Raw genomic sequence first — 20,737 nt, forward strand, 5'->3', positions numbered from 1 at the left:
TCTTTTACCCCCCCATAACAGTGTTGCATCATTAACATGTATGTCTCCTGTCTCAGCAGGTCTCCCTGGCCGGGAGTAGCAGTTCCTGTTGTCTGTTGTCTTTCTGTCCTCTTCCCCCCACACAGCAGAGGCAGATGGCTGCCTGTCCTGAGCCGGGTTTCCTTCCTGTTAAAAGGGAGTTTTTTCCTTCCCACTGTCGCCAGTGTGCTTGCTCAGGATGGGAGATTGAGTTGGACTCAACTCAATCTGTTGGTTTCCTTATATAGGCTGTTATGAATTGGCCTTCATTATGTTTTCCCCTCTGTCTGTAAAGCGTCTTGAGATGGCATTGCCGTGATTTGACGCTATATAAATAAAGTTGAATTGAATTGAATTGAATTGGTGTGATGGGTGGATGGGGTTCTTGTAATGACCCGGGCTACTGCCCGGGGGAGATGGAAGAGTTAGTAGGAATTGCAGATTGCAGATTTGGTGCCTATTAATAACATTTCTGCTTTACTGTTGTTTAATTTCAGAAAATTTGAGGTGAACCAGGATTTAATCACTTGGAGACAATCTGTGAGGAAGGATGGTGAGAGGGAGGAGTTTGGCTTGGTGGAAAGATAGAGATGGGAGTCATCTGCATAGCAGTGAAAATGTATGTATGTCTTCTAAAGATATAACCAAGGGGGAGGAGGTAGAGGATAAACAACAGGGGCCCCGGGACAGAGCCTTAGGGCACACCTGTGGTGACTGGGAGGTGGATGTTTTTAACTGGATGAACTGAGTGCGGCTGTAGAGGTATAATTTGAACCAGCTGAGGGGAGTGAGGGTGATCCAGATGGAGGAAAGTCTAGCAAGGAGGATGGAGTGGGAAAGGCTGCACTCAGATCGAGGAGGATCAGGATAGATAGAAGACCCGAATCAGCTGCTAGGAGGTCATTCGTGATTCTGAGTGATGCTGATTCAGCGATGTGGAGTGGATGGAAACCAGATGGAAAATGTTCGTACAGATTGTTGTGGAATAGATGGGTTTGGAGCCGAGAGGCAACCACTTTTTCCAGGATTTTTTATATAAATGGGAGGTTGGAGATGGGACGGAGGTTGTTGAAGATGTTGGGATCCAAACCAGGTTTATTTAGTACAGGGGTGATGACAGCTGATTTTGATAATGAAGGACCCAGTACAGTGGGGAGGGGGAGTGAATGATGTGCATAATAAGAGGTGCCAGTGAGGATGCAGATGCTTTGACAAGGGGGTCTAATCGACAAGGGGATGATTTGAATTTTCTTATAAGTTCAGCAATGGCAGGGATGAGGGGAAGAGTGAATGCAGTAAGCGAGAGGGAAGACAGCATGGAGAAATATTGGTGGTGTATTGTGAGAGAATGAGCAGTTGATGGATTTTAGAGGTAAAACATAAAATCAAACTGTCACAGAATGCAGAGGAGGTTATGTGTGGAGAAGGGAGTCAGGTGGTTGATAGTTTTTAGGACAAATATTAAAGCCTTGAGGTCACATTTATTTCAATTAATTAAGCTGGCATAGTAGGTGGAGTTGGCGTGTTTGCAGCAGTCCTTGTAGTGGGTAATATGGTTGAGATCAGAGGTGGCAATTCCTGGTCCAGAAAGTAAAAGTCCTGTCATGTTTTTGGATCTACCTATACATTTAGAACAGGTGTTTTCACTAACAGGCTCCTTTACCTGGCAAATAAACTGCTCATTAAATTCAACTCGTTTGGTGACTGATTGGAACAAGTGCCGGACAGGACTTTTACTTTCTGGACCAGGAATTGCCACCTCTGGTTGAGATACATTTCTTAATGAAAAGTTAAACCCATTTTCATGTAGAGGTGTTCCAGCTGGCGTGCTTTGGCTTTGAGTTGTCTTAGAGCGGGGCTAAACCAGAGTGAAGAGCAGGTGGAAGTGACTGCTCTGGTGACTGTTATTGTATGTTACAAGTTCGTCAGGACTAGAAAGACTGCCAATGTGTGGTACAGAGTTGATACTACTTGAAAGAGTGTCCAGGTTAATGTCCTTAATATTAAGGAAAGATATATTCCCAAATAATGTGTTAGGAGAGAGCCAGATTAACATCAAAATAAATTAACGTGATCAGCAAAAGGAAGTACATTTACTTTTCAGCCTGTGGGAATGACACTTGAACAACAAATTGAATAAAAAATTTGCCCTTTTGAACGAGTTGGAACGTTAATAAACTGTCAGAAGCCAAAACTGTTAAGACAGGATATAAAGTCCCTGGTGAGAAAATTATTTACATTATCCATGTGTATATTAAAATCACTGAGAATTATTTCATTGGGTGAGTGTAAAGAGAGCTCAGCCAGAAAAACAGGAAATTAATTTATGAAGTCTTTATTTCCTTTATTTGAAAAACTTTGGGAATTACAACACAAATAATCTAAAATAAATAAATGGCATCGGAACTTAAATTTTCCATCCAGATCAGAGAGAACCAGTTAAACAAAGCAATGGATTTCAAATTAAAACAACCATGGTAAATAAAACAATGTAGCAACAAAAACTCATCCTATGCTGATAGTTGTATCACTCTTACTGGTAAAACAAAAGTGAAAACTTTTCTCAATCAGTCCAGAAGTTTCAGTATTTTAATTAACGTGGTTGTTTTTATTTAAGCGTTGTTGCTTTATTTTACTCATTCTAATTGTTCAACAGGTTTGTGTTTGGAAACTATACATGAAACATCTAATATGTGTTTCTAGCTATGTCCATTATAATGTCTCATCTATCTAAATAAATTTAAATTTTGAAGGCTAAAAGAATGTTATAACTACCTTTTTATTTTAATTTTCCTTTTGCCTTTATGTTAAATATTTAAGATTAAGTGGGGAATAGGGTGATGTCTCTTCATAAAATTGTCTATGTGACTTAACTAAGACATCAGTCAGAGCATTTCTTTAGGCCAATAACTTTCTAAAATATTTTAAAACGTAATATCTTCTTAAAATGCATTTATTAACCACGGACATGTTTTAGCTCTGTGTATGTAGGTTACTGTAGGGTTACTACTGGAAAGCTTACAATAACACAAAGAGACTTTGTGTTATTTTCTTTCACATAACAGTGCAGTAAACAGGTGAACTACAAGTCTTTGTGTTTGTCCCTTAAATATTTGATAAAATTTGAGGTGTTGCTTCCATTTGCAAGACACTCTGTTGCTTTGCTGCACTGTAATTCCTTGGGGTGAAGTGGCTCCCTTTTAGTCTTCATTTTGAACCTAAAATATTCCCAAACTGTAATTCAGGCACATATCTTGTCAACATAAAGATACTTCTGTAGCCACCATGTCTACCATGATTTCTAGGCTGTAGGGTGCACCTGAAAGTGAACCACACATTCATCGAGCATGCAGCAGGCGCATTAATATCATGTTTAAGGTTTGTTGAATCCTTCACTGAATCCTAAACAGCCTACTTTTTTGTGTAACAATGATAATGGCTTACAGCTTGGAAATTATGGGCTGTGTCTCAATTCGTTAGTGCATAGTGTATAGTGCATAGTGTGCACTACGCACTTTTCTCTCTAGTGCGCACTACGGTGGGTAAGTACTGTCCCAAATGGAACACTGGACGTAGTGCACTAACCGGTGGTGACGAACTCGCATTTGACCACAATTATTCTGCCGCCAAAAGTAAAACAAAGCGCTAAATTAGGAGAATGAATTTGCTTCTCTCATGAAACTACATCGCATTAAAGATGACAAAGGATCCTCCTCCGATTGGCTGAACATGAGTTGGTACGTATATTTATTTATTTCTAACGTGTATGACCCGCCTGCATACGTGCCCAGAGTGCGTACCTGTTGCCAGTCTCGCATCATTGTTGGCTTATCGTTTCAGGGACGGTTCGTCCCACTAAATTCTTTATAGGAAGTTGTAATAAAGAAATGAACAAATCCAGCAAACTTAACTTTATGTATCATATCATCATATATTATGGCCTACACTAGAGTGATCTATCTCAGTTGTTAACAATACAAAGCAACATCAGACTGTCATGTGTCTTTGCATGTCTCCCACAGGCTTATTAATATAATAAAGTGCAAATCAAAACACTAATAAAACGGCTTTTAAATATGCAAAGATATTGTCAGTGGAAAAAATGTCCTTTACATTAAGCACATCTGTTTTAACTGGTGTTTACTCTGATGCTGTGCACATTAGGATTAGGATTAGGATTATAAATGATAATGTAGGGAATGTAATGCTGTAAAGAAGATGCTCAGACACAGAGATGCAGCAAAGTTGTTATAGAAACATTTTATTGAATCCTTTATTGAATCTCCCCCTGCTTGTAGCAGTCCATCTTCCTCATGACGCTCCTCAGGCAGCCTGTCTGAATCCACCTGCAAGCTCGCTTCAACTGCTGCCTGTCAGAAGCCAGGTGTGTGTGGAGAGGTCTTTCAGGATCCTAGAGACCAGGTGGAGGTCCGTCTTCCTAAAGGCTCTGGAAGGAGGTGAAGAACATCCACCGTCCTCCACAACATCTGCATGAGCAGCGGTGACCTTCTGGAGCCAGATGATGATGATGATGTCAGGAGGGCAGCTGGGGAACAACCAGAAGGAGAACCAGCAGCATCTCCAGGAACCGTCTGTGAGGCTGATGAGAGGCAGAGGATGGCAATGATGTGTTACTCCCCAGATCATGACTGCATTTATATCTAAACAATAAATAATTTGGCAAATGGGAAACAAATTGTGTGTCTCTATATAATGAAGATGTACAATGAACTTCTCTTTACATTTTTCTAATATAATTAAATATTTTGTAATGATTGATTTATTACCACACACAAAACACAAGAAACATTCAGTAAATATTACATGACACCAACTACAACGTAAACTAAACACACACACACACACACACACACACACACACACACTCGATCGATTTTCAATCAGGGACAGACGAGGTGGAGCCATGTAGAAGAAAGTTACACACCACACACTTTGCACTCTAATAATCATACCAACTAAATTCACTTCTATGTTTATTTTATATCTATATTTTCTCGTTCAGTCTCAGCAGTTCAGATCTGACCATACGATGCAGATTTATGGCATCAGTGGTAACCATAGTAACAGACCGTGCTCTAAAAACTGGCGCTATATCAGTATTAATAGTTTACGTTATAAACACCATAATGCTTCATCTGGACGTTCAACAAGGATGAATGAACATACAGAACCTATAACATTCATCATTTATAACACATATAACCTGTATACGTCCACTACAGCGGATAAAAACTGCTAACAGTGTGCTAACCTACGGTGCTAACTACCGAGTCTGACAAGTGGTCAGATCCATAACTGTCGTCAGGGATAGATTAGCAGGTTGCAGTATACATCACAATCATAACGGAATAATTTAATACTTACATTTATACAAATGAATCCCCGCCTGGACCGGCGTTAAACTTCGCCATTATTTACCTGGTAAACTGATGGAAAGTCCATCCTCTTCCGCTACGTCAGCAAAATGGCGTCAATTTAGTGCGCGAAGTGTCCATCGTTCCACACTGCATTTATGGGCGGGTTTAGGGCAGCATCCGGGTACTTTCAGTGCACTGAGTTTTTTGCACAAAAGTCAGTGTAAACGCACTACACACTGAAACATAGTGCGCGAAGTAGTGTTAGTGCGCTGATTGAGACACAGCCATGGTATTGCTTTTTTCTCTTGCCATTTTTCCTCCTCCAGTGTTTTTCATGTTTCAGTTCTGCTATGTCACATTTGCTGGCCTCACAGACACACGCTCCAATTTACAAATTATTTTGTGTTAAAAGAAAAATAGTACTGTTTTTTTTTTTTTTAAATGCTGGTATAGTATTGTTTTCAAAGTTTTAGTATTGTGGTAACATACTGGTATCCATGTGCCCTCTTATCTTTGACAATATAATACCTGACAAGAGCTTCCATGTTGTTGAGAGTCAGGTTATCGGCCAATAGATGGATGGGACCCAAATCTGAGACCATGGTCCTCAGCCGGAATAGGGTGGATTGCCCTCTCCGGGTCGGGAGTCAGGTCCTGCCTCAAGTGGAGGAGTTTAAATATTTCGGGGTCTTGTTCATGAGTGAGGGAAGGATGGAGCGTGAGATGGACAGACGGATCGGTGCGGCGTCTGCAGTAATGCGGACTCTGTGCCGGTTTGTCGTGGTGAAGAAGGAGCTGAGCCAGAAGGCGAAGCTCTCGATTTACCAGTCGATCTACGTTCCTACCTTCACCTATGGTCATGAGCTGTGGGTCATGACCGAAAGAAGGAGATCTCGTATACAGGCGCCTGAAATGAGTTTCCTCCGCAGGAGGAACTCACCCTATCTCTCCCTTAGAGATAATGTGAGGAGCTTGGTCATCCGGGAGGAGATCAGAGTAGAGCCGCTGCTCCTCCGTATTGCGAGGAACCAGTTGAGGTGGCTCGGGCATCTGGTCAGGATGCCTCCTGGACCTCCTGGATGAAATAGCTAAATTACCTCTTATGCACATCATCAGGCTGTGCTAAGGCCTGGTAATGAGCCATTCATTTGATTCAGGTGTGTTGGAAGGGGGTTGCTTCCAAAAGTTTCTGGATGGTAGATCCAGGGCTTAATGTGAGTCGCATCCAGCTGGCACCTCTAACATTGGATCCAGAACCCTTTAATTGGATCCGCCATCTGCTGTGTCCATACAAAATAAATGATTATATAAATAAATGTTTGTTTTGTGGTTAGAATAGTCTTCTGTTTTGTTACCGTTAAATATTACCCATATAGGTTAAACAAAAAATATTGTGTTTACATAATTGAGAGGCGCTAAATGGTGAATTTTGGGTTACGGAAACAGAGGGCGTAGAAGAGGAGCAGGATACACAGGGCGCAATGATTTTGAGATTGCAAGTAGCTTTCACTTAGATGGGAAAAAAATGTCAAAAAGACAAGAAAGCTTGCTGAAATTTTTCAAACTAGCTGGCCAGTCGAATCTTAAACAAGCCAAAATTGTATCGGCAGATTAACAGTGTGTCCCAGTGGACACATGAGCAGTGTTAATGCCAGTGATGCACATGCTAGCGGTAATGACCCACTCAGGGATCAAGGCAAAGAAGATGACGAGATGGCAAACGGGGACAGCGAGAGATTATAATAGCGATGAAGCAGTTACATCTGTCGGGGACAGTCAAACTGGAAACATCTGGACGGATGCTCAGTTTAAAGAAAAGAAAAAACCTATCCTTGGCTTACAATGAGTCAAACTGGACTGGGTTGTGCCATTTGTAAAAAAAAAAGTAGGGTCTCTGGGTCCAGAAAAAACTGCAGGTATGAAGCTTGCCAAGGAATGGGTCTCAGGATTAGTTACATCATTTGCACCTGACATTTAAAAAAAAAAAAAAAAAAAAAAAGAGCCTTATGAAAAAAGATTTTTGAGCATTGCAGTACAAAAGCACATGTAAATGATTTGATATAAATGACATCAAATGTTTATGACAGGTACAGCTAGGACAGATTTACCAATGCTATAATAAATAGCCAAAATGACCAGAAGCAAACAGCTTCCAGAATTTTTCAAACCACTTACAAGGAAGCCAGGCACCATAGGCCAGCTTACAGGTTTGAACATGAAATATACTGTCAGGAAATGGATGGTTTGGAAATGGGGAGGATTGTCACAGTGTTGAAAAATTGTTGGATGCCTTAAACAGTGCAAACTTCAGCGAGGCCTTCCTCCTAAAAACTCTCGTTGGTCTCACATGTGATGGTGCGTCAGTGAGTGATAAGTGGAGTGGCAGTTCGAATCCAAAGCCACTTCCCAAACATCATGATTTGGCACTGCTCAGCTCAACCTCTTGAACTTGCATTTGCTGATGTAATAAAAGAAATGGGGGCTATTAATCCTTTTAAAATCCTTATTGATAAACTTTATGCATTACACAGCACATCAAACAATAACCGAGCGGAGCTCAAAGAATGTGCTGGCGGTCTGGACATTGAGTTGTGTAAAACTGGTCGGGTGGTGGACAACAGATGGGTGTCATCTAGTCTCAGAACGATTGAGGCAGTGTGGAAAAATGATCCTGCTCTCTACAAACATTTTATTCAGGCAGCGCAGGATTCTGTGTGTGACAACACAACTCCAGAAAGCTACAATGGCAAAGCGCATCACATCCCATGCTTTTGTAAACAATTTACAAGTCATGTACAAGAACTGTCAGAGTTGTCTCTCGAACTCCAAAAACGAGAATGCAATATCATAATTTTTTTTTGTCAACAGATCAGGGTGTTCCAGGCCATGTCTGAGTGGCCCAGTCGACACTGCCTACTAAGCCAGTGCGGGATCAAAGAAAATTCTTTCCAAGGTGTACCCCTGCACGCAGGACGGCTAACCAACAAATCCCTGGACCAAAGGACATTGAGGATTTAAAGGTGCTTTATCCACAATATTGGCTGCAGGATCACGCAAGTGAGTTGTTTGGAGAAAGTGAAGTTGAGATACTCTGCCGGCAGTTTTTCATCAATTTCTGGCAAAATGTCGATTTTGCATTCAGAGAATACCAGGAAAATGATGGGGAATTGATCCCAGATGGACTCAAATGGTTGCAGTGAACTCTATCCCCATCTCAAGTGCAGAGTGTGAGAAAGGCTTTTCCCAGATGAGCCTGATCTGTACAGCAAACAGGGCCTCTCTTCTCCCCTCTACCATCTCTTTCTTTGCCTCGCCTGCCTGCAGCTTTACCAGTTCAACCTGATTCCATACGTGAAGTCATGGATTGCAAAAGGACATAGAACTGCTCAAGACACCAGGAGTAGAGAAAGAAACAGGGAAAAGGAGACCGGGGGGCCCATGGATGCTGTATGGCCCTTTTTGGACTAAATTGATGGTAGGAAGACATCGTAATTATTCTCTGCCGTGTATTTGTTACCATTAATTATTAGTAATTGCAGTATACTGAGCTAAGAAAAAAGCAGTTACTGTAGGCAAATTTCATTGTTACTCAAAGTGACCGCAAAGTGATGGTTTGATCAAACGCGTGCCTGTGCACGCACTAATATATTTGAATGTCAATAATTACCTGCAGTTTTATTTTCTAGTCTGGTCCGCAGTACGTATGAGGTTCTGTTTCTGTGTGTGTACATAATTTCATATCCTAAAAGTCACATAAGTTGCCTAAAGTGTAGTCTAATTTGGCTTTATTTGTTTTTATATTGTATTCATGATAAGTTGGTATGGTTGTGTCATCCAGTTGATTTTTGCTTAACTTCATAGTCCGAATAATACTATTGCTATTGTTGTTTATGAAGGCAACGTTGCGGTGTTGGCGTAGTTTTTCATTTTGTTGTATCTTTATATTTTCCACCCAGTTTAAACGCCGATGTGATTCTCATGTATTGTCAGGCCAGTGCTCTCAGTTTAAAATATATATCACCTGGTTATGCGCACAGTGATGTTTGGATTTACTTAAATGGGTTATAGCAGACCTTGGCCCTGTTTGTATGCATGTCTACGTGTGTGTGTTCCATACCAGGAAATTGTGAAATGACAAAACTTCTGCTCAGCTGTGAGGACCTACCGGTAACACTGATTTTGTACAGCTTCAGTAACATATAACCTTTAACCAACTATTTTAAAATGGTATTTAAAAAATGTGTTCTTTTCAAACCAAGAGTTGGAAACAGGAAGCAGATTGTTTTCATTTTATTTTATATTTTCCATCCTAAGTAGATTTGGTGGGAAGGTACTGAGACTTATTTAATATTTTCTTATTGTACCATCAAACATCCAGGTATTTCTATCCTGCTGACACACAGTATTTATTAACTAACACAGATGTTGTGGTTTATTATTTATTGAGCAGTTTCTGTTTCAGGTCTGGTATTTCTGGTCCTGAGTTCACATTCATGTCATTTAATCCTTTTACCACTAAGAGAAGGAAAACTCTTACATACCTTCCTGGGAGACTTTCTTCCAGGGATGAGGAGGGTACATGAAGGCAGCATTCTGGATCTGCTCATTGATATCTTCATCTTCATTAAACGGGAACGTTCCACTGAGACTGCAAACAGAGTTTAAATAATGCTTATTTATGTATTGTGTTTATATAGATTTAATATTTTAGTTCTAAGACAAATAAACAAGCGCTCACAAAGCACCCTGAAGGTGGCGAACGTCCATTATGTGTCACTTTACCTGACGTAAATGATGACGCCCACAGACCACATGTCCAGAGAGCGGTTGTAACCTTTGTTTCTCAGGACCTCTGGAGCAAGATAAGCTGGTGTGCCAACCACAGAGCACCTGAATGACTTCTCTCCAATGATTCGAGCAAATCCAAAGTCACAAAGTTTTACCTGAAGCAGGACGATGGAAGCATGTGAGACCCAATAAACTGCTAGTTACCAGGATTGTGGTCCTTGAGGGTCAAAATGCTGCAGGTTTTCGTCTATCCCTATTTGAACACATCTGACTCAAATTAATACGTCATTGTGCAGAACTTCCTTGACTGTTGGATACATTTAATGTGTTTTGGAGCAAAGATACATAGAAAAACCAACAGACCAGCCATCTGGAGGACTGACTTTGGACACTCCTGCCTTAAATGATGGTTTACATCACTACATTTAGGCTTTTAATAAGTTAATCTGATATTTTTGAGACATACGTAGCAGACATATGGTTGATCCTAAGAGGATGCAAGTTGTTGCGCTATGCTAGGCTAGCCCCACAGGAACCTCTCTGTACTGATAGATGATGAACATGTATTCCTCTCACATAAAACTTCTCAGAAAAGGCAACAAATACTTTCATTTGTACTTTCCTTCTTTCATCCTCTGAGCCTCTTAAATCCTGAACCTGAACACAGTATATCCCCCAACATCAGGAAAGCAGTGACGTGAACTGCCTCTATCTCCAGGTCCACCGCATCTGTCTCAGGCAATCATTTGAAAAGGCACCCTGACAGACTGGACCAGAACCAGGCTATTTGGGTTTGCACAGTAACTTGTCAACCTTAGTGTGAGACAGGAGGAAACGCATGTCCTATGACTTATTCACTGTCTTCATCTAACTCCTTACATTGCTCTGATGGATGGCATCAATAGTAACAGAGGTGAGTTAAGTTGACAATACAATGGCTGAAAAGAAAATCCATTTGGTAGATGTCTATCTGACAGAGGTTAATGGGGCAAATTGGGGTTAATTCTGAGCTACATGCTTTAAACTCACCTGAGCAGTAATCAGGAAACAACCATCTAACCTTTAACTTCCTGCATGAACACAAAGTACCTGCGGAAAAGAGTCTGCAGAAGCCAGGAGGACATTTTCAGGTTTTAGATCACAGTGGACGATGTTCTTGAAGTGGAGGTGACGCAAAGCCACCAGGATCTGATGGTAAAGCAGAAACACATTAAAAAATGAACATTCTGCCTTGAAGTTGTTTACTGTAAATGTTCTTTACCCGAGTTCAAACACACTCAAAGTTGAGCGTTAAATCATACTTCCTATTCTGTGACATTGACCAAATCACAAGATGCATTCAACCCTTTAATTTTGCATCCTTTAATTGTCTTCACACCCTGGATCCATGGCTGAAGTCCATCATCTGACCTTCGTAAAAGGAGCATGGCGATGCAATCCTCTCGATGACATCAATATGGACTGAGATTCACTTTGCTGCTGGAGTTGTCCGTTTTAAATTAATAAGTTGAAAAATTTTGATCCTGTTCAGAGAATTGAAAGCACCAGAAGAGCCAGACAAACCTGGTAGGTTACCATAAATCAGCTGTTTTCTGACTCCACCCGAGAGACAAACAAACGAGACACAAACAGTAGTTCTGTAGGAAGTTTGTGCTGGTTTCACTTCACCTGCATGCGATAAGAGGGGAGGAGTGGGATGACAAGTTCATATCATTTATACTGTGGTCATTAACAGTTCATTCATTCATTATCCGTATCGCTTATGGGTTGTGGGGAGCTGGAGCCGATTCCAGCAGTCTTTGAACGAGAGTTACTGATAGCTGGGCAAGTTAACTACCGTCCTATCATTTCGTTGCGGGCATTACCATAGCAACGGGTCAATCAACTGACTATTGACAGATGAATGAGAGAAACTTGCAGTAGCTTGAGGCCAACATAAAATAGTTTCTATACTTAAGTATATTTTCTTAAATAAAAAAAAGAAACATTTGTTATAAAATGTTTACCATGTGGGACCATGACGGGACCATGTGGGACCATGACGGGATCATGTGGGACCATGACTGGACCATGTGGGACCATGACGGGACCATGTGGGACCATGACGGGACCATGTGGGACCATGTGAGACCATGACGGGACCATGTGGGACCATGTGGGACCATGACAGGACCATGATGGGATCATGTGGGACCATGACGCGACCATGTGGGACCATGACGCGACCATCTGGGACCATGACAGGACCATGTGGGACCATGTGAGACCATGACGGGACCATGTGGGACCATGTGGGACCATGACGGGATCATGTGGGACCATGACGGGACCATGTGGGACCATGACGGGACCATGTGGGACCATGTGAGACCATGACGGGACCATGTGGGACCATGTGGGACCATGACGCGACCATGACGCGACCATCTGGGACCATGACAGGACCATGTGGGACCATGTGAGACCATGACGGGATCATGTGGGACCATGTGGGACCATTACGGGACCATGTGGGACCATGACGGGACCATGTGGGACCATGTGAGACCATGACGGGACCATGTGGGACCATGACGGGACCATGTGGGACCATGACGGGACCATGACGGGACCATGTGGGACCATGACGGGACCATGTGGGACCATGTGGGACCATGACGGGACCATGTGGGACCATGGGATCATGTGGGACCATGTGGGACCATGTGGGACCATGACGGGACCATGACGGGACCATGTGGGACCATGACGGGACCATGTGGGACCATGACGGGACCATGACGGGACCATGTGGGACCATGACGGGACCATGTGGGACCATGACGGGACCATGACGGGACCATGTGGGACCATGAAGGGACCATGACGGGACCATGAAGGGACCATGTGGAACCATGTGGGACCGTGACGGGACGCTGCACATCGTGCCGTGAAATGCGGCTCCTCGTGATTTAATCCTTACATTTTGGACTGTATTTGTTTGCTGCTTGTCTCATGATGTGAAGGGAAGTCATATTATCGTAACATTTTACCACCACATTAATGAAATAGTTTACAGCACAGCACACAGGTGCAGAGGGGAGGAGGCTGGATCTGTACTGATTCTGCCTGAAAAGACATTTTTACTGGCTGTTGTATTTTCTGCGTTTCATTTAGTTATTTATTTTTAAATTGAGCGTTGATGTGTGTGATCAACGTGTGTAGGCTGTTGGAAAGTTGTGAAAATACGGAACAAAGTGTGTCCTGCATTGGTTCAATCCGGGACGCAACATTTGTCTGTCAATTAAAGGACGATTCCGTATTTTATGGCAAACATAGATTATATGGTGGCAACTCTACTTGAAGTAGTTCTTCTCCTGCGCAGAAACTTCTCACAGAATTGCCGTTTGTGTCCCCTTTGTTGTCTCTCGGGTAGAAACGGGCCGGAACACTCCTGTTGTGAGACTGAAGATGCAGCGTTTTTTTGTGGCAGCTGTTTTCGTTTATGCAGCACTTTTCTGTATTCACAGTTTGTTTCTTTATTTGCAACACTTTTTTTTTTTGCTTTACTTTTTTTTATTTGCAGTGCTCTTCTTTATATGCAGCGTTTTCAGCTTGCATTTCTATTCCTAAATGCAGCTGTTTTTCTGTATGAAGCATGTTTGCACCCGTCGGCCACCGCAGATTTAACATTATTTTTATCCAAAAAATACATATCTTACCAATGCAAAATGTTTATCTCCACAGAGTGACATAAATTTATTCTGTTGGGTTGTTTCTTACTCATACGTGTGTTAGGCATCTCAGCATGTGTGAACGGGATGTGAGAGTATGCACAGTGCGGCGCAACCGGATGTTCGGGACCGGAAGTGTGTGCGTGTGGAAAAAATGGAAAGCGGAAAAAGAGACGGAGATTGGAGCAGGTAGAAGTATAGAGAGCAATCATTTATGTTAATGCATTCGTAAAAATAAAGCCAACCTCTTCAACAGATGTGGTCTTTCCTTTTGTATGTCACCCTCCCGTCTCTTAAATGCTGAGTGTCGACCTGTGAAAGTTAGCTTCGGAGGAACGTAAAACTTCTTTGATCAACGCGGGAGAAGACGGATATTCCCTTTACCTCCAACCACAATTGGAAGAGAATTCAGGAATGGGTAACAATTTTGTTTATACCATGGTCTGGGTGAATACTCGATTCTGATTGGCTGCAGGGTGTCCGTTAAAAAGTGATATGGGACACCAGTTAAAAAAAAAAAGTTAAGTCAAATAGGCCAATAGTTCTAAATCATTGTGCTGGCTCAAACGTAACAAATGTTAGCAACAAATGGGCAGAACAGAGCAGAAAGAATATCTGGACTAACTACGTCAGACAGCAGCCCATGGTTACTATGATCTGCCAGTCTTGAAGTTATTTTAATTTTCCAGGTTAATTTAGACCATCGGATGAACAATAACCAGAGTAGAAAAGGGAGAAAGGAAAAAATGATCAGATTCTTCTCCATCTCACTATTGTATTATGTTGTCCTACCAAAATTGTTAGTTGAAATCAATCACTGCAGATAAAATATTCATCATATTGTTTCAACAGTATGAAACAACATTTAATTAGTTAGTTTGTAATGAAGCTCCAGGTCTCTGAAAGAGGGGACAAAGCGGCTCTGATCGTCACCCTGAAGCAGTGTTTCTCAGCATTAATGCTCCAGCGGATATGCCAGCTTCACAGCAATCTTCTGAAGACTAGAATAAAATTATTGCAATAAAAAGAACAAAGAAATTGCAGGAACAATCTTCATGAATTAAAAAGGTCGTGCTGTTCGCATTTAGATTTTTCCACGGCCGAATTTTTCTTGTGCTATTATAGAAACCAACCATCGCACTTCGTCCCTGATTTCCTTCATCATTTTTCATTCATTCATTTTCTGAACCGCTTAATCCAATTCCGGGTCGCGGGGAAGCTGGAGCCTATCCCAGCTGGCTTTGGGCGACAGGCAGGGTACACCCTGAACAGCTCACCAGTCCATCGCATCGCATATTGTGAAGAAATATGTATTTTCAGGCAGAAAATCAACTTATTTTCATTAGAATCCGTTAAAAGGAGGGGGACGGCACTTCCATTCAACACTCTTATCTATTAGGCTCGATCACCTGATGGCGCGCCACGTTCATATTTCACCACCATCGGTGATTTGTTGCAACATTATCTACTGCCGAATGAGCTGCAGTTGCTGCCAAAGGCGGATGCCTTGGGAACGCCACAACAAGACCAATAAATAGTCCGTTCTTGTTAAAAACATGATTTTAACAGTAAAGACAACATTCGTGATTGATCTTACATTATTTCCCTTGTGAGTGACCATGGCATAAGTGGGATAATGCCCGCCAAGGTGTCCATTAATAGAAATTAATTGACTTTGCGGAGGCGTGAACCGTCCAATTCATTGTTAAATCCTGATAATGGACACCTCGGAGGGCATCATTCCTTACTTAATTTGGTGACTTACATGAATAACCATATTTCTGACTGGTTTCACAAGATTGTGGATTTTTCCTGAACCTCAGTCATTCACACATTCTCATCAAATTTACAAATATATTTCATCCCATCACATTGTTGGGGTGTGCTTCAAGGCTCAGTGCTTTGACCTTTTTTATTCACCATTTATATTAAAAATCTATTGGATAATTTGCCAAAAGTCTATCATCACTTCTCTGCTTTAACATGTTTGCATCAGGAAAAGGATAACTGAATGAAGTAACCCCCAACTATGGTAAATCCAGTATGATTTTCATCTGTTACCTGTGTAACCAGGAACTTGGTGATTCTTTCAGGAAGCCGACCTTTCTCGCTCGAAAGGATCATCTCCAACATGTCACCATGGAGCTTCTCCATTACCACAAACACTCGCTCTGGTGTCTCAAACATGCAGTCCAGGATGACCACACCTGGATGGTGCAGGCCCTGAAAAAGGAGACCAATGAAAAAACTTTAGAGAAACTGTTCCGAATGTAACCCAGTGGACACAAACAACACAGGTATGTCTGTTTTACTGTGCAAAAGTCATAAATCACCCTTTGCTTTTATAGATATATTACCAGTAAGTCAATAAATACACTGTAATAAAAGATTCTGTGGTCATGTAGATTTTAATTGAAGAATTTGGTAAAATATATTTAATATTAATGTGTCCTTGATTTTGTTGTAATTCAAACCAACGTATTCTGGGTTAATCAAATATAAGCTTTCTTTTTATGTCATTCAATTTTGTAATTGAAAAGCACTTCCTGTTAAGCGCACATTTTGATAAACGTGACCTGTCCAGGGTGGACCCTGCTTTTCATGGATGGATGGAAAGCCACAAAAAATAGTGATAAGGAGTACCCTCTACCACTTTACTCATGCTATCTGGTTGGTCACCATAAGGAATTAATTTTGTTTGCACTGGGATGGTTAGAACAGTACATATTTACAGTGTATACTAAATTATAATACAACATGAGTAGTCACAGAAGAGGAGAAAAAGATTCAGCAGCAGAAAGCTGTTTTTTTTTTAGCAATAAACTATCTTAAAAATGGTTCAAATAATAAAGTCAAATGACCAAGGTTTATTTTGGGAGAAACCCTCAAATCTAGAATGTAGGCTATAATTAATTCGTTCATTCATTTTCCAAACCACTTAATCCAATTCAGGATTGTGGGAAAGCTGGAGCCTATCCCAGCTGGCATTGGGTGAAAGGCAGGGTACACCCTGGACAGCTTGCCAGTCCATCGCAAGGGATACACAGAAATGAACAATCAATCACTCCAAGGGGCAACTTAGAGAAACCAATCAATCGAACACGCATGTCTTTGGATGGTGGGAGGAAGCCGGAGTACCCGGAGAGAACCTACGCATACACGGGGAGAACATGCAAACTCCACACAGAAAGACCACTGACCAAACCTCGCCCCAGCCAAGGATCAAACCAATGACCTTGCTGTGAGGCCACAGTGCTAACCACCATGCCACCATGCAGCCCTAGGCTATAATTATGTAAAAAAAATAAAAAACACAAATTTAAGTTCAAGTTCAAATCAAGTTGGATGTCTTCAGTGAACATTTAACAATAAAGGGATGTAAATATTGATACCCACCAGCCCAATAATATAGCCTATACATGTAATTGATACAGGGATGTTTTTCATCTGGAGAATGGCACATTTTGCAATTAACATGACCGTGTTTCTCTTAGTGCCCCCAGATGCGATGGCGGATTGTCTCCTGTTGCCTTTTTGTTTCAGGTTAGTGCAGAATTTAAAAACATAAACACTGTACAAGCTGTTTCATGCTAAAGGTGGAGCACTTGGACAAAGACAGAAGACCATAATGGAGCCACTGGAGGTACTTTTCAATATTACAAGCAACTTTGCTGCATACAATTTCCAGGCAACACTTTTTTGTACAACTAAAGGTAGCAAAACTTAATGAAAATTTTGAAAGTACATATTTTATCATGTTGAATATAAATGTTGATTTATTTATTTGTGAGGGTTTTTTTTTTTTTTTAGGTAAATTGCTTTATACAGTGATTTGGAATTTAGGTGTTCGTGTTTATTTGACTCCATTTCAAGATAGCAATAATCATTTAATTCCCTTGTGTTCAATATTGTCGTGTTAATGTAATATTTTTCCCAGATGCCACACATTACAAAACTAGAACGGCCATGCAAACTCTTGAAAATAAGGTTCCATGCAACAAAGCTTGTATTACAGCAATGAAATATCAGAATTAACAGAATTATGAAACTGCACTGACTCCATTTATAAGAACAGGAAAAATACACAAAAAGAATACGACCAGATCTCAAGGATTCACGAAATGTATATTTTACTCTACAGGGTAGCAGGCAATATACGCTCACAATTAGAAAAAACAAAATTAGTCCCCTACGTGTTATGTATTGAGATTTCCAAATGATTAAAACATTGACAGTCATTCTTGTTTTTATGATTGGCTTATCAGTTTTTCCATTCCTCTCCAGAACTCAGCAAGCCCTACTGTATAGACGGCCAGATAAGTTGTCCTTCGGTTCTTGATTGAATACCTTGGAGAGTGTGGGGAACATCTCATCGAAGACTTCAGTGTAAGTGAACTTAATTTGCTTTTACCTAATTCAAGGATTGGAATTCCTTGATTACATGCTGACAGGCACATTGATATGTGATGTATAACCAAAATTGTCTTTGTAGTGTTTAATTTTTTGCCTTACCAGAGCAGCCGTCAGCTTAACAGTCTGTTGCTAAGAAGCACTACAGTTGTTGGTTCTTGGTGGATTAGCTCCTGGTTTTCATGAGTTTGGATTCAGTAAAGAGTGGAAAGCGGCCTTAATAAACATAAACTTAAAATTTTGTTTTAATTTATCACTCACTTCAACATGGGTGACCTAGAACCTTTTATTCAAACACCTTGTGATGTGTTGTGCAGTTTTTTAAGTGACATGCTGCTTTAAAAAAATTTTTTCTCTGATTACATTTTTATGTTGCAGGGTGCTGAGAACTTGAACAAATTGTTGTACCAATAACTGGGATCCCAAAGGACATAGCCTCCAGAAGTGGCAATGCAAAAGAAATTGGAGTTGTCATTGGGTGCGTGGAAGTCATTAAAGGACTTGGAAATATCACTCGGACTTGCTGTATTTTCTTGGGTTTGACCCATGCACTGAATCTAGATCGTCCCAAGCAGATGAAGTACACTTTTGAGATATTCCAAAACTTTTCTTGGACCTGAACGCATTACAGCTGTCAACAAAAGTCTAATCCCCTCAAGAGCAAACTTCTGGTTTGAAGTAAGACTATGGTCTTATTCTTTTGTGTCACACAAGGTTCAGCTTCAACAAAGCTTGAGAATTGCATGATTGAAAGTGCTAAATATTAGTTAAATTTCTGTTGTGGTGAGTTCAAGGTAAACATTAATATATAAATTGTTCTGTTACATGTTAGCTGTTGGGGCATGTGCAATTTAAAAAGATTTGTACTTTTTCTTAGAGATTATAACTGATATTAATGAATGGCTCAATGTGCTGAAGAAGCAAGCAGAGGGTTTTTCTTTTGGATAAGTACGTCTTTCAGTTTATACAATGGCTATAAATAGTTTCCTCTCTTATTTATCTCAAGCATCATTGTCACGGGGTTCTCTGCAGTTCACAATGAGGATGGCAACGTTGTGGTTTCATTTGAGGTGGTTTATTTCCAACTCCTCCCAAGTGAAACAATATTTACAGTGATTCCGAGCAATATGTACGATATTCACAAAATATTTACAGTATTTACACGGGTTTCTCACCATACGTTTTCTACACTCCAGCTGTGTAACACAATCCAACCTACTCGCCACTCCAAGCAAATCAGAATGCACTCCTTTTAACCCTGAAGCTCCTCCCACAACAGGAAACTTCCCAATTAACTGAGAAAATAAAGTTTTTCTTAAATAAGAGTTCTGCATCACAACTAGCCATACTGACACAATTCCAGAACATATATATGTAAAAACACCACAAGATTACAATAATCAACATTGTAGGAAAAGAAGGAATCCGATAATATGCCGCGATGAGTCATTTCAATGTGGCACTTGACGATGACATCACCGCCGGATTGCAACACACGTCCGTGTCTTAACCGCGGTGAGGACCTTGCCTCGGTTTACATCTATGACCCACGGTAAGTACACACTCCAGTAGGATAGCGTCAAGATCAGGTGTGCACCCTAATAACATGCTGACGGCAGGTAGTAGGTCGCGAGTGCCGCTGTTATACTGTCCCTGTGCTGCTTGTGACTTCCAGGTCCTCGGGACAACCCCCGGTGAGTACCGGTGTGTGTGTGTGTGTGTGCATCGGGAGTGGCGTTGCGCTGCGAGACGTGTGACAACGCTTTTTTGTCACAATCATCATTATTATTATTATTATTATTATTATTATTATTATTATTATTATTATCAGCAAATTCAGACAGTAGAGTATGTTCTTGATTTGCAGGAAACTCTCAGCTCCCAACACATGCCCTGCCCCTTCCACCATGACCAATAAGGATTATTCACTTAATATTTTTTAAGGGCTAATCTTCCAGGGTATTGTGTGGCAGCAGACAATATGCACACCCTTGGTGGACTTCTTTACAGGTCCTTACTTCTGGAGGTTCTGCTTAGGACATCATTCTCAATACCCTTTAAAATGCTGTTGTGGTTAGTTCCGTGCTTATGTACAAATTATTCTCTGTTGGAGCACATACACATTTCAAAGATTTGTGCTTGTTCTTTGAGATCACACCTGATATTAATGAGTGGCTCACTGTGCTGAGCCATTTTACCAGAAGTGGATTTAGGCAGCAGAGGTACATAAAATCACTCATGTTCAGCTCCACTGTGTGAGTGTTTACCTGCAGGATCGCCACCTCATTTCGCAGCTGATTCTCCTGCTTGGTGGGGAAGCGAAGTTTATCAATGATCTTGATGGCGACGTCTCGGCCAGACTTCCTATGTTTACCTAACAGCAATGACACACAAACATGTCCATCATTTAGCTGTTGTAATCTTCTCTGT

General features: G+C 41.1%; 1 protein-coding gene across 1 annotated transcript in view; it reads right to left on the minus strand.

Moving 5' to 3' along the window:
* Nucleotides 1–20,737, minus strand: part of prkd1 (protein kinase D1) — a gene marked incomplete at both ends in the record, with an annotated part of 104,393 nt that overhangs the window by 24,249 nt on the left and 59,407 nt on the right. Inside the window, 5 exons of the mRNA XM_079262707.1 lie at nt 9,938–10,044; nt 10,179–10,339; nt 11,274–11,372; nt 15,959–16,120; nt 20,575–20,681. Coding sequence (XP_079118833.1) covers nt 9,938–10,044; nt 10,179–10,339; nt 11,274–11,372; nt 15,959–16,120; nt 20,575–20,681 — 636 coding nt within the window. The remainder of the gene's footprint in view (nt 1–9,937; nt 10,045–10,178; nt 10,340–11,273; nt 11,373–15,958; nt 16,121–20,574; nt 20,682–20,737) is intronic.

This window comes from Telmatherina bonti (genome assembly GCF_933228915.1).
Source record: "Telmatherina bonti genome assembly, chromosome: 22".
Classification (NCBI taxonomy): Eukaryota; Metazoa; Chordata; class Actinopteri; order Atheriniformes; family Telmatherinidae; genus Telmatherina; species Telmatherina bonti.